The 13,665-nt window shown below is 42.6% G+C and overlaps 1 protein-coding gene across 1 annotated transcript in view; it reads right to left on the bottom strand.

Moving 5' to 3' along the window:
* The window catches only part of LOC137293652 (stalled ribosome sensor GCN1-like), a 64,140-nt gene that overhangs the window by 1,808 nt on the left and 48,667 nt on the right, over positions 1–13,665 (bottom strand). Inside the window, exons 34-50 of the mRNA XM_067824333.1 lie at positions 11,027–11,234; positions 10,212–10,408; positions 9,560–9,749; positions 8,916–8,986; positions 8,117–8,332; positions 7,667–7,831; positions 7,401–7,562; positions 6,310–6,402; positions 5,672–5,815; positions 4,694–4,963; positions 4,355–4,468; positions 3,768–3,998; positions 2,514–2,707; positions 1,237–1,448; positions 888–1,036; positions 555–656; positions 169–387 (exon numbers count right to left, since the gene is read on the bottom strand). Of these exons, the coding sequence (XP_067680434.1) occupies positions 169–387; positions 555–656; positions 888–1,036; positions 1,237–1,448; positions 2,514–2,707; positions 3,768–3,998; positions 4,355–4,468; positions 4,694–4,963; positions 5,672–5,815; positions 6,310–6,402; positions 7,401–7,562; positions 7,667–7,831; positions 8,117–8,332; positions 8,916–8,986; positions 9,560–9,749; positions 10,212–10,408; positions 11,027–11,234 (2,937 nt within the window). The remainder of the gene's footprint in view (positions 1–168; positions 388–554; positions 657–887; positions 1,037–1,236; positions 1,449–2,513; positions 2,708–3,767; positions 3,999–4,354; positions 4,469–4,693; positions 4,964–5,671; positions 5,816–6,309; positions 6,403–7,400; positions 7,563–7,666; positions 7,832–8,116; positions 8,333–8,915; positions 8,987–9,559; positions 9,750–10,211; positions 10,409–11,026; positions 11,235–13,665) is intronic.

Raw genomic sequence — 13,665 nt, forward strand, 5'->3', positions numbered from 1 at the left:
TGATAACTCAAAGCCTTTATGTAGACTTTTCACCTTGACACCACAGCACCACTGACCTCCAGTTCATCATGAATGTTGATCACCAGAGATTGGGACAAATTCAATAAGTAAGGAATGCTGATCCATCACTCTATATTTATTATTCTGTAGGTAACCATGGTAACTCACCTGCAGCACCGCATCCCCTTGCCTCATGTGCAGCATGGCAACCAGGGCGTACTCGCTGCTGGCACGGACCATGGTGTTCTTCTCCTTGGTGCCGTTCACAAGAGGAGGGATGAGTGGCTTCACAAGGCTCTGGGGGAGTGGTTCTTCCACAGACTGAGCAAGGTATGTTGCCACACGCCCGACAAGCTGCTTCACGTCATTGGAGTCGTGTTTCATTCCCTTGAAACATCAGCACTTATCCATGTACATATTATAATCTCTTTACACACAAAAAAACAAATCAAAGAAAAAAAATAATTAAACTCATTTTACAAAGTATTTGCCAAAATATTACTAAACCAAAACAATCAGTAATGAAATGTGACTATAACAACAAATGCTCCTACCTTGATAAGAGCAGCAAGCAGCTCTGGAGTTAACTCCCCTGTCTTATTCTGGTGTTGAAGTATGTAGGCGATTCCACGTAAACCACTCTGGCAGATTGGAATCTACAGAACAGGAAACATACGTTACACACTACAAGCACTCTAATACATGGAATTAAGACTCCTGGACAATTAGCAAGATCAGCGTATCATCATCAGGGTCTCCTGTATCTGGCACAAATCTACATAAACCCATCTCCCATTTGTTCAGTTCGTATTTCCTATTGCAGCTCATTGTAACAAAATACCTGTTTCCATGACAGCTTCAACCACATACACTGTAGCTGAACTCACCCTGTCAGCGCTGGATAAGTCCATGATGACTTTAGTGACACTCTTCACATACTGCGGGGTGAGGATTTTATCTGGGCATGTCTTGAGGGCCACACCTAGCGCAACACTTCGACCATGACGTAGTTGCCAATCCAGACTGCCACCAACCTCTGACATGAAATCAGAAATACATTACCAACATTACTTGACAAATACATACAGACATACTGCTGTCTGGTCATTTTCCAGTAAAACTGCTTGCTTAGTCATAACTCAAAACCTCATATTTTGAGTTGCAGGTCCGCTGGGTTAATGTAACATTGCAGATATAGTGTCATCAACACAACAGACAGCTCTCCCATACACCTACCCAACAAATAGTCCAACATGACGGTTCCAAGTTCCACCTCTCCCAGGGATCCACACAACACTCCCATACAGCCAGCTGCAACCATCCTTGTACTGTCCTCTCCACTTCCAAGCATTCCACTCAGCGTTGAGGTGAGCTGCTTGCGGATAGACTCGGACATCTTACTGCCTGCACCAGCCAGACAGAACCGCAAGGCTTGCAGCATGGTGTCTCTGTGTAGACAGAAATTCTGTATGTTTGTATTTCCTCCAACAAAACAAAGATATACTACCTGCTGCTTCTAGACAAGCATACTGAGACTCAATGTGTCATCTCACGACTGTATGGGGAAGTCAGTTGAACACATCAGTATGTGTGGATTCCAGACAAGAATATGGTCTCAACTTGTGTAATGGTGCAGTGAGCAGTATTCAAGTTGTATTAGTCCTGCAAATCAGGGGCTGATGCAGTAGGGAGTTACATGACATCAAGTAAACATGGCCATGCACTGTAGCATAACTAACAAGGGATACTCACAGGATGGTAACTTTGTGTTATGATAATCCCGAGCCTTTGTAAGTGTTTCCAGGACATATCATGGTGCTCAGGTTCCTTAATGGGTGAGTGAATGAGTTTTGTTTTTGCTGCTTTTAGCAATATTCCAGCAATATCACCGTGGAGGGACATCAAAAATGAGCTTCACACTTTGTGCCCATGTGGGGAATCGAAGTGAGGAGTGAACACTTTAACCACTAGGCTATACCACTGCCCACTGGATCAAGATCACCACCGTAAGTCAGGTTGTACACAATGCACTGAGTCAGATCCCTAGTGTCAAGTGTGCTGGTGTATAAATACACCGAGTTAGGTTCCTAGTGTTGAGTGTGCTGGTGTACAAATACACTGAGTCAGATACCTAGTGTTGAGTGTGCTGGTGTACAAATACACCAAGTCAGATCCCTAGTGTTGAGTGTGCTGGTGTACAAATACACCAAGTCAGATCCCTAGTGGTGTTGAGTGTACTGGTGTACAAAGTGATCTTAAGAGCTGAGACGATCATAACTCCCATACCTCCACATGAAAAGTTGTAGCACTAAATCTGTTTTGGACTGTGCCACACTGATGGCATCAGATATCTCAGAGGTACTTAACACTTCATCATGACAACCTGACTATTTTCTATCTCTGCATCTAGGGAGCAACAAACATACTTTGACAGGTCTGTCTGATGCTAAGATGCTATATCTCATTTCTACCCTGCATTATCATCCAGTAACATCCTGCCAGCCATGACTTACTTGACACTGGTGTCTTCAGTGCTACGGATGCCTGTGTGCAACTCAGTGAACAGTGGATCCGTTCGCGTGTGAATGACGATCAGCTTGCCCAGCGCAGCGGCTGCCTTCAGACGGGTCGACCTGTTTGGATCATTCAGGGCCTTCAGGAACGTTGTCTGCAGCTGCGGCAGGAACGGCTTCAGCATCATGCCAACCTTACAAAAAAGAAAGAATCAGAACATTACATGTTTCATTTACTGCCAACTGCCCTACTCAGTATTCTAGCTGTATGACACTGACCTGTACATAACGATGTCTGTACCAGACACTAGTGGATGATAGCTTAACTGTGTTCACGTAACACTGAAAGACTGAGAGGGTACGCAAGTCCCAAAACATTAGAAGTCAAATTTACTTTTCCATATTTTTTTCAGCCGTAGTATTACTATTATTTAATTTGTGGCTAATCTTGCATACAATCGCCAGCAGCTGAGGGGATGGTGTAAATCCAGCTAATGACCATGCAGGTAGCAGAAGTACTGTAAGTCCCCATGGCCCCTAGTATGGTGACCTACCTTCAGTTGTTGGTGATCTATAGCCTGATTTTATATTGTACTGTCTGAATAGTGATATTGGTTTTAACTTTTCACGCTAGTTTTAATTCTTATTGTGATACTCTAGTTGTTTTACTGTCCTTCGTTGATAGGTTTTTACCATATGCATAAATTCCTTTTTCCAAGAATGTTCTCGTAACGATATGGCTGCAATATTGCCGATGTGACGTTAAATTTTAACTCACTCACTCACTAACACTGAAAGAATCTGCATAGTGGGCTGTTCCAAGCATTATGCTCAGGGGAGACATACATTCACCATCAAGACCTGGTACAGATGACAGATTTATTACACCACAGGGTGAAGGAGCAAATGTTGTATAGAGAGTTTAGTTTTACGCTGCTTTTAGCAATATTCCAGCAATAGAATGGTGGGTGACACCAGAAATGGGCCTCACATGTAGTACCCATGTGGGGAAATCGAACCTGGGTCATTGGCATGATCAGCTGATGCTTTAACCATTAGGCTAACCCACTGACAGAAGCTCCACAGCATGACATAAACATAGAATTTTCAATGGAGGCTCAAATGTATGACATCAACGTAATATTACTGCCCACAAATATATACAGTTAGCTATAATCTAGTTGACTCAGGCAAATCATGTAAGTTTGGAGATTGACACACGCAGACAGACACAGCTTGACACATTTCCCATACCTTGCCCAGCAATAATGTTAGAGTCTCAAGGACAGCAACCTTGACCTGCCATGCAAACCGGTCTCCAAGGATACGGATGAGTGGGCCTGTGATGTTGACGACGGAGGGCTTCAATGCCTCAGGGCTGGTGAGGTTGATGACCTCCCCAAGACCAATGGCAGCAGCCTCCTTCATGTCAGGGGATCCATTCAGAATTCCTTCACGGAAGATTGGTAAGACTGGTGTGATTCCCTGGAACACAGTAACAGGTACTTGGCATTACACAGGTATTTTATAACGCACATCTACACAAGTACCCCAGTGAAAGATTCCTGATTGGTTAGAGAGTGAAGATTGTCTTAAGCAGAACCATCCAAACAGTCACATACACATCATATTATGTATGAAGGTGAATTAATAGACGGTACAAAGAGACAATATGCTTGAAAACAACAGAGGTAGACCCAAAATATAATTTAACATGTCAACAATTGATTCTGTAAAACACAAGAGCAAATTTTGACATTTCTCAAAATACTTGACTTGAAGTCATGTTAATCTAAATATAAAGAGAAAACAAAATAATCCAACAGTATGTATAGTCTTACCTTCTTTGGAATGCTGAAGCCAGGGAGATTGGTGCCCTTAAAGTCGGACACAGCAAACCTAACAGCCGTCCTAACGTCCGCGATGTGTTGCAACATTTCAGATGTGTCTAGTTTCTACAAACAAACACAGCATGGGCAGACAAGTTAAGAATTATTATTCATTTTCAGTAAATTATGTTTAATGATTCAACATTTGTAAATATTCAAGCATTCAGAAATGATCTCCCTTGTATAAGCCCATTTATGATATTCTTTTCTGTTCAGCAATTCTACTTTAAAACAAAAAATATTGTTGCAATACAAAAAGAGATAAGTTTCTTAAAACCAACTGCTACTCACTTTGGTAACAGCATCCAAGCAATTCCATGCTGCTAGAAGAATATTATCCTCAGTGCGGGTGAACAAATAAATAAGTCCCCGCAAAAGCTGGGGCACATATTCCGAGAAGTCCAGCTCCGTCTGTTTACAGAACGCATGGAGGATTGTGACAGCTGAGGCACACATATTAGCATCAGACATCTGACTGGCACTCAGAAGGTCCTCCATGATGGTCCGAACACCAACCTCATCCTCCACTGACAAAACAACGGTCCTACAGTAGCTCAGTTCCTTGAAAGAGAATCAGTCAAAATATTTCACACCGGAAAACATAAGTTCATCAAAAATAACAAAATAATAATTATTATATAATTACTGAACCACAAAAGAAACTTTCTAAAACTGATCGAAACTTGATTCAAAGTTAACATTCAATTTAAAAATGACAACTACATAAAACCACAGTCATTTGAGAAAATCAACAGAACTACATCAACATCAGACAATGCAACTGCTGTAAAGGGTTGGTGGTCAAACTTCTTGTTGGGGTTTCTGCCAATGGGACGGTTATCCATCTGGCATCGGGTACCTGTTATTGGGTTTGGGCTCCAGAGTGACAGTGAGCAAGTTTAATCTTATGCTAATATTAGCTATATCTCAGCTATATTTCTCAGCAGGTGACATCAGAAATGGGCTTCAAAGATTGTACCCAATGTAAAAACTACTATGCTACCCCATCGCCCAGAAAAAGGGTGTAGGGCATGTTTAAATAGGGGAAGCCTCCAACTGCTGAGCTGTCGATTGTAAATGTAAGGCAGCAACTACGCAACAGCTCCATTCAGTCTACACACAGAATCTTCTGAATTGAGGATTATATCTATCCTCTTACAGGGCCTGTAGAAACAAAACCTCAATTTTCCTCGTATGTAATGATTATGTAAGTTCAAGGCAAAATGTGAACTTAAATTACAGTATGAATTTACAAGTTGTTGAACCCACCTGTTCTTCGTCAGGTGTTCCCGCCTTCTCGCTGAGTGCCGTCATCAGTGCCGGGAGAATCTTGCCAAGATGACGTGTGAGAGCATCCCCAGCGACTGATGTCAACAGAGACAGAGCCTTGGTGTTGACAGGAGGGCTGATCAGCTGCAACATATATCAGAAGCAAGTACACTATGGGCAGATATGTATACAGTCAATGTGTGAGAGAGTTTTACACTACATTTAGCAATATTCCAGCAATATCTCAGCAAGGGACACCAATATGGACTAAAAACAATTAACCCAAGTGGAAATCGAAATGGGTCCTTCTGCATGATCAATGAACGCTTTAACCAGAAGGCTATCCCATCACCCCAACATACATACACTATCTTGTATATAGACATAAAATCCGACATGTATTTGATCAAGTCTTTGGGGAACTGGGAACAATTTTTAACTGGCACTGTTACTGAACTGCCAAACAACATACACTTTTGTTCGCTGTTGTTTTATACTGCAGTCAGCTATATTCAAGCTATAAAACTGCGGTCTGAATAATTGAGTCTGGACAGGACATTCAAATTGATAAACAGAATGGTTGTAAAGGACAACTCTATTCACCTGGGTATGAGGTAAGGAAAGACAACTCTACTGACCTGGGGTATGAGGTAAGGAAGGACGACTCTGCTCTTGACCGTCATGACCTGCTTCAGGCCGTCCAGGGCTGCCTCCTCCTGAGATGGGTCATCCTGCAATGGTGGATCATAAATTGTATTGGCTAAGTTGAATGCAGATTTGGACATATGCCATATATAATATCCTGGTATGTCAATCACGAAGTGGTGCTGCTCGTAGACACGTACCACACAGCATTCCCCACCCCCATCCCCCCAGTAAAGTGGTGCTGATACACACTGAGATAATTCATGACTGTTTTCTGCCTACCACAGGATCCAACAAAGACATGTGCTGCCGTTACAACAAGAAGCTCCTCATGATCCACTGTCAGTTCTTATTGAGGGCTGTGACAACTGCAGCTAAGGTTCAGCTTATCGTGTGATTCAGTTTGGGGCAAGCCCTTTGTAAAGCATTACACAATGTTTTCCCTTAAAACAGGATGAAAAGGATGCATGATCCAACACATGAATCAGTACGGTGAGCCCATAAGGACAGGTTTCATTCTGACAAATGATGAGTGAGTTTTAGTTTTACGCTGTTTTCTGCACCAGGTGATACCAGAAATGGGCTTCACACATTGTGACCATGTGGGGAATCGAACCTGGGTCTTTGAACAAACTTCTTAACCAAAGGCTACTCCTCCACCTATCCCTGACAAATGACTTAACACGTTGGCAACCCTGGGTTTGAAACAATGTTTACCAGTTACTATTTACTGACCATCCGGTCCTGTTAGTCACCTCTTACGACAAACATGGGTTACTGAAGGCCAGTATTCTAACTCCGACCTTCACGTGTCACAAAGGCTGGAGGATTTTGATAAACAATGAAACGAATTAAAGTGACACAGAGTTTGCCAGTAAAGGACATAAATATTCATAGAAATAAACATCCACTGACTTCATGTTCAATCGCCAAACTTTATGGGAATGTTACTGGTCTGAATTAAAGCGTCTGTGTCGGCAACAGTGGGCAAGCAGCTACTTCCATCACTGTCCACTGCCGAAAATTGAATTGTATTGTATTGTGTATTGTATTCGACAAATCCTGGTAGTAAAGCAGATCTCACCAGTTGTTTAAGTAGAGCTGGTAAAATTTCATCCAGGGCTCGGTTTCCGATGTTGGCATGTAGGTTGTCGAAGGTTTTGGCAGCAGCCTCTCTTACATCCGGGAGCGAGTCACACAGTGCTCTCCTCACTGTGGGTATGAGACTGTCTGCAAACACTAGCACCTGTAACACAACGCAACAGTAAACACTCCAGTGACCCCTCCATAATAGGGACTGATGTGAAAAATGATTTATAAACAGGTGTATGATGGAGACTAAGTCCTTACATGGTCCCTGCTTGTAGAGGCCATGATCTCGCTAAGGCCAATGCAGACTCCCTGTCTCTGGTCCTCCTCTTCTGAGTCCAGTCCCCGCTCCAGGATTGGGATGATCTCAGGCAGAACACGCTCACCTAGCTTTCTCACCAGGTCACCAAGGGTGCGCGCTGCCACCTACATAACGAAACCACTCACATAAACATGTCTTACACACAAAAGGAGGCTCAAAACTGTATGTGTATGATCAAACTCATAAGTACAGAATCAAACACATACACTTAGAATTCATGTAAGCGTTGTAAATGTATGACCGAACTCATCAGAGCATGATCAAACTGATCAGTGTAGAATCAAACCTGTAATGTACAATCAAACTCTTCACTATACGATCAAAGTCATCTGAGGATGATCAAACTTGTACGTGTAGGACCAAGTTTACAAGTACAGACTCGAGCTCACCGTTCTCTTGTCGTGGCTGGTGCTTGCCAGACATCCCAGCAGTAGTGAGAAGAGTGTAGGTAGAATCTCCCGAAGAGTCCTTGGAGTGTTGCTCACGATCACCTTCCAGACATGGAGTGCTGACTGCCTCACCAGGAGCGCTGTGTCCGACCTGCCCATGTACAACCCAGCGAGCACTCGGTTCCGTCTTTCAACCCCCAGGGCTTTGGTGATAGCCTGGGTAAAAACAATGGAACAATTCAACAATGATGAACAATTCATCATTGGTAGCAATACTTCTTTTTTCTATCTGTATCACATTCAGAGCAGTCTTTCAGCCATCTTGGTATCAAGGAACTGCAATCTCATTCTTCACTAATATGGGAGAAATATGTAAATTGAATTGGTCAGTTGATTACCATTAACAGTGTTACAGTCACATCATGGTGGGTCATACGCCCCCATGATTTCATTGTTGAGGAGGCCTATATGTTTGATTTTTCGTTCTTTGATGGAAGTTATTTGCACGGGCAAGTTGCTGATGATCTTCTATCAATACTCAGGGTCAATCTGAAAGCATTTCTGTATAGAAATGCCAGTGCGTTCATCTATTTGAAATATACTGCAGAGCACTTCAAGGCAAGGACTCACTTACAAACCAATATACTTTCTGGTGTAGTATGTTGGTGTATTCAACACAATTACAGAAGAAACTCTGGCTATAGAGAACAGCAGCATTTCAAACACAGGCAACAGTTTCATATCTATTTCCATCAGTATATAGTAACAGTCCTAACCACGGTGATTGTCGAGTGCCTACCTGTTGTGATGTCTCAGTTCCGAAGTTGTCATCCTCCCCAGCACTCTCGGTGGACATTTTGCCAGACACACCTGTATTATGAACACATGATCAGTATCTGTCAATATATTATCTGTTTGGGACAGGACACAACCCAATAAATGTACGAGAATTTGTACTTTACTAAGAAAGTGTAATTCCAAATATAACATGTTACATTTGACCACTTTCTAAAACATGCCATGGTGTCTCAATATATACTACCCACCAAAAGAATAGACTAGTGTAAATGCAGCCATGTTTTTCAGTCAACAGTTCCAAACTAGATTTGGCAAAATATTAAATTTTGTTTACACGTATTGTTACAGACACTGTTTACTTATGAACTGATGAATTGTAAAACAAATTCGTAACACTGAAAAGATTAGTGCCTCGTGTTCATTAAAAATTGGCAATTTTCCCACAAAATCTTACATCAATTTGATGCATGATCCTCATTTAATCCACCTGCAATACCGCTAGTGGAGAAATTCATTTTTGATGTAACCACATAACATACAGTGAGTGCTTTAAGTGAGTTTAAACTTTTGATAGGTAGTAGACTTTGTTGTTACAAGAGTGTACATTGCTACATGTAAAGGCTCTGCTGTATCTTGTATCTTCACCTGATATCTTGTAGAGAAGGTCTCCTAGGAGCTGGACGGAGCTGAATCGGATCCTCCAGTTGTCAGCAAACAGTCCGTTCTCGATCTCTGGGAGAAGTAGTGATATGGCGGTGTCGGCAAACAACGTGATGATTCTCTGGCCAGCCCTCAAAGCTGTGTCACGTACGTACTCACTTTCATCAGCTAGAGCCTGAAGTACAAGGATATAACTAGGCTCATTAAACAATGAGGGCTTATGTCACTATCATCAAGATGAGAAACAACACTCCCCACAGCCTGGACATTCAATGCCATGATGTCAAATATTTTTGCAATTCACTTTTCAATGGAAGAGATGCAGAACAATTATTAGATCCAGTTATAAGTCTCAGACCAGAAATTCTGACTAGCACACACTGCCAGTGGGAGATGCTTAAAATACAGATCAAAAGTCTATCTGTCATTGTTTCCAAGGCCCAATGGTTCCAGAAACACTGCAACCATTGCAAAAGAATTTCAAAAGAGTTAGTTTCCGACAAATTGCTTTTTGCTGTGTTGAAAATCAAAGTTTGTACAATGAAACTAATCACATATCATGCCCTAACTGGCCATTAGAAAGGAAGCCTTCTGTCGGGAAATTCACAACTACTGTTGGGAGCAGAACTGCACCTACCTTCAAGATGGATGGTAGAATCGGGCCAACAAATATGGCAAAATCCCTGCCAAATGTTGTGGGGAGATAGATGTAGGTCATGATGTAACCGTCCCGGACGAAGGGCGCGATGTCGTCTCTCTCTGCCGTCTCTATAATGCCAGGCATCAGCTTCTTCAGTTTGTCCAGCCCCATACCACCGATGGCCTCGCTGAGACCTGAGACAAAAACATGACTGAAATACTGCCTTGGCTTTAGGTAGAACTCTGATAGTGGACTACTGCTGAATTCAAGGAACAACAAGGAAGTCTGGGTCCCGGTTCAGAGAGTTATCGTATCACTACTACTGTCGTACCTCCTATACTGTAAAATAGACTTATTATTGTATTATCTACAATAGCTCTCTGAAACAGGGCCCTGGACAAGATTATATATATAGTGACTGATATCGCAAGCATCAATTGACAGTCATTTTGGGATGCAAAGACACATTATCCTGATCCTGAGCTGACCAGTCCTTGCTATACCGATTAGTGCTGAGTGCCAGACAGTGCCATATTTTAACATCTTGCGGCCGCAGTATGAGCCCAGGACCTTCCACTCTCCCGGCAGATGCTCTAACCTCTACACCATGGAGGAGGTAGATCCCAGAAAGGGAAATAACAGTACCAACAGCCAGGTGAAGCAGCAGGTGAACTGAAACACAGCCCTTGCTTCCGCTCCAACATAATTTTAACTGTCATACAATAACAAAAATAAATAACAGTTTGAGTCATTGTTTAAAGATAGACTGGAGACTATAGTCTCAGAACTGTATCCACAATGTGGTCTTTTACCTTGTGCAGCCCCAGATCTGTCGACAGAGCTCTGTTCCGACACAAGGTTCTCCATGAGCCAGGGCAGGAGCTCCTCAAAGATGGTCTCCCCCATTCCCTTCACCATGGCTCCCAGGGCACGAGCCGACACGCTGCGCACCTCCGGCACTGGGTCCAAGAGGCACTGCTTCAGGCCGGGAATCACTGACTGCAGGTATGGGGAGAGGTCCTGCAGACAAACAAAAGAGCAGTCAGTCAGTCAGTCTGGGGATCAGTAATCTTTGTGATATCATCACAATTATCTCATAAAACTGTGAAGAGGTATATATACAAGATTATCAATACTACATTAAAATTCACCTGCAAACTTCAACCTCAAGATTATATGATTAACAAGGACTCCTGACTCATGCTTGTTATGCTTATCACCTCCCTTTATGCAGATAGTAGGACACTTGAAATTCCCTGAGGTTCATTTCTAATTGAAGCAGACGTACAATACTCTCACCCATCGGGAGCCTCCCTTTCACATCAATACAGTCAGATGACCAGCTATGCTTGCCACTCTCGCCAAAACTCATAAGCCCGACACAAGAATTACAGTGAATTCAGTGACCTGAGAGGGGCGGCTGGGAGGGCTTGATGCCAAGAGTCAGGATAAGCATAAAATATCATTTTTATATCATTATTTTTTTATTATTATTACATAATTTTCCTTATCCTGACTCATGTTTACTATGCTTACAGAATCCGACGGAAACAGTGGTCGTTCAGGCCACGCTGGATTCTGCCGACTGTCATCCAGTACACCCAGTACTATAACAATCATAGTTCGGCCCTGTTCTTCCAATATTCATCTGTGAGATGGGGCCAGGGTGTGTGGTCACATCCAGTCGGACTTGTCTTCTCTTGAATCATTTGGTTACTGGAATGTGGTGACATAGATCAGCTAGCGTCCTGCTAGTGTGTAATGGAACTGTATGTCAAGATTTCCATCAAGACCACTTGCGACCCTTCTTTGTGTACAAGTACATTTAATACGAGTACAGGGTCATGATCACTCATGCTAGCCTATTCAATACGTGTGCATGGACTCTCAACCATTATATTCCGTAGAGCGTCTTGGTCTCAGAAAGTCATGTGATAAAAGGGTGAGTGCCATTGTGCAACTGTTAGTCCTTGTGTGACAAGTGGTCCAAATTCGTGATTGCCAGTGATGTCATCCGTGGTGATGTCTTGTAGGTAGTGGTTGGTAAACACAGCGTTTGCTTTACAAATGACATAATGACAAATCCCGTGTATCGTGTAGCCCAAGGACTGTAGATAGTGCCAGGATGTGGAACTGTCTGTCCGGTTGTCCAGGCAGTTGATTTTTGGTGATAAAATCCCATCTTAGTAATAGATGTACAATCTGATAATGACTTAAGTCGAATCTTGTGCCACTGAAGTCCAGAATATATATTTCTGACATTCGAACCGCTGTTGCTTGGGAGAGTAGGAACAGCGTTTTTTGTGTCAATAATTCAAGAAATGTCCAGTCTAGTGGGTCGTAGATATCACTCGTGATGTGTTGTAGTACGACATTCAAATCCCAAGCTGGAGCCTTACACTTACATTGTTGGTCTTCCAGCATGAATGAATGTTGTAAGGTGAGTAGTTCAGGCACTTTAGTCAGTTTGATCCCCGTTTTCATGGTGATAACCGAGCTGAGTGCAGACAAGTATGTAGAACTGTAGAACGTTTCAGCCCTCTGATATGTTGTAGATGACATACACAACCTGCTACTTGTGGATGTGTGGCCTTCATTGCAGTGAAGTCTTTCTACCTATTTATTGTCATATAAGGTGGAGGGAAGATCTACGTACAGCTAGTGTGACTGCCTTCACTACTCTAGTAGAATATATTTGATGCTTTAAGCAGGCTTTGATACGATCCATAAGTGAAGTTGGATTGTCGTGTGCTTGTTTGGGGTGCTGATGGACGAGTAGGTTCTTCCACTCTTGTGGTTGTCCTAGTTCCTCGATGAGTAACCTCTAGCTGGCCAATAAGGCGCAACCAAAATCAGATTTATCAGCAGCGTCTGTTTTATCTTTCCGACTTTCAGTAGAAGTACTGGTGGGAAGAAAGCGTAAGCGTTTAGTCCTTCCCACAAGATGCTTGAGACCATCTGTTGCTCGCGCCAACAGATCCGGTACTGGAGATACCAACGTTGGCATCTGCTTGTTGAACCTTGTAGCAAATAGGTCTATTTGCAGGGATCCAAATGTTTGACTGGTGAGTTGAAACGCCTCTCGATGTAGCATCCATTCCGTTATAGATGGCTGAATAGGGCCTGAGAGCACTTTGGCCGATACTTTGCGTACACCTGGGATGTATCATAACTTAACGTGGACGCTCAAGTTGTCAACAATGTTGAAGAGTAAACAATTTACGACAGATTAGATTAAAGGACCAGGGAAGGAAAGAGTGACAAGAATGGCTGGTCATAAGACCGTATTGGTCGAGTGTATTGTATGTCCGCTTCAGTTAGAGGGGAACTTAAAGGGATTTCAAGTGCTCCACTATCTTTGCATAGAGGGAGGAGATAAGCATAATAAGCATGAGTCAGGACAATCACAAATTGAGTCTATTTCATATTTAGCAATGAATTTACATTAACT

Source organism: Haliotis asinina, chromosome 1, assembly GCF_037392515.1.
Source record: "Haliotis asinina isolate JCU_RB_2024 chromosome 1, JCU_Hal_asi_v2, whole genome shotgun sequence".
Taxonomy (NCBI): domain Eukaryota; kingdom Metazoa; phylum Mollusca; class Gastropoda; order Lepetellida; family Haliotidae; genus Haliotis; species Haliotis asinina.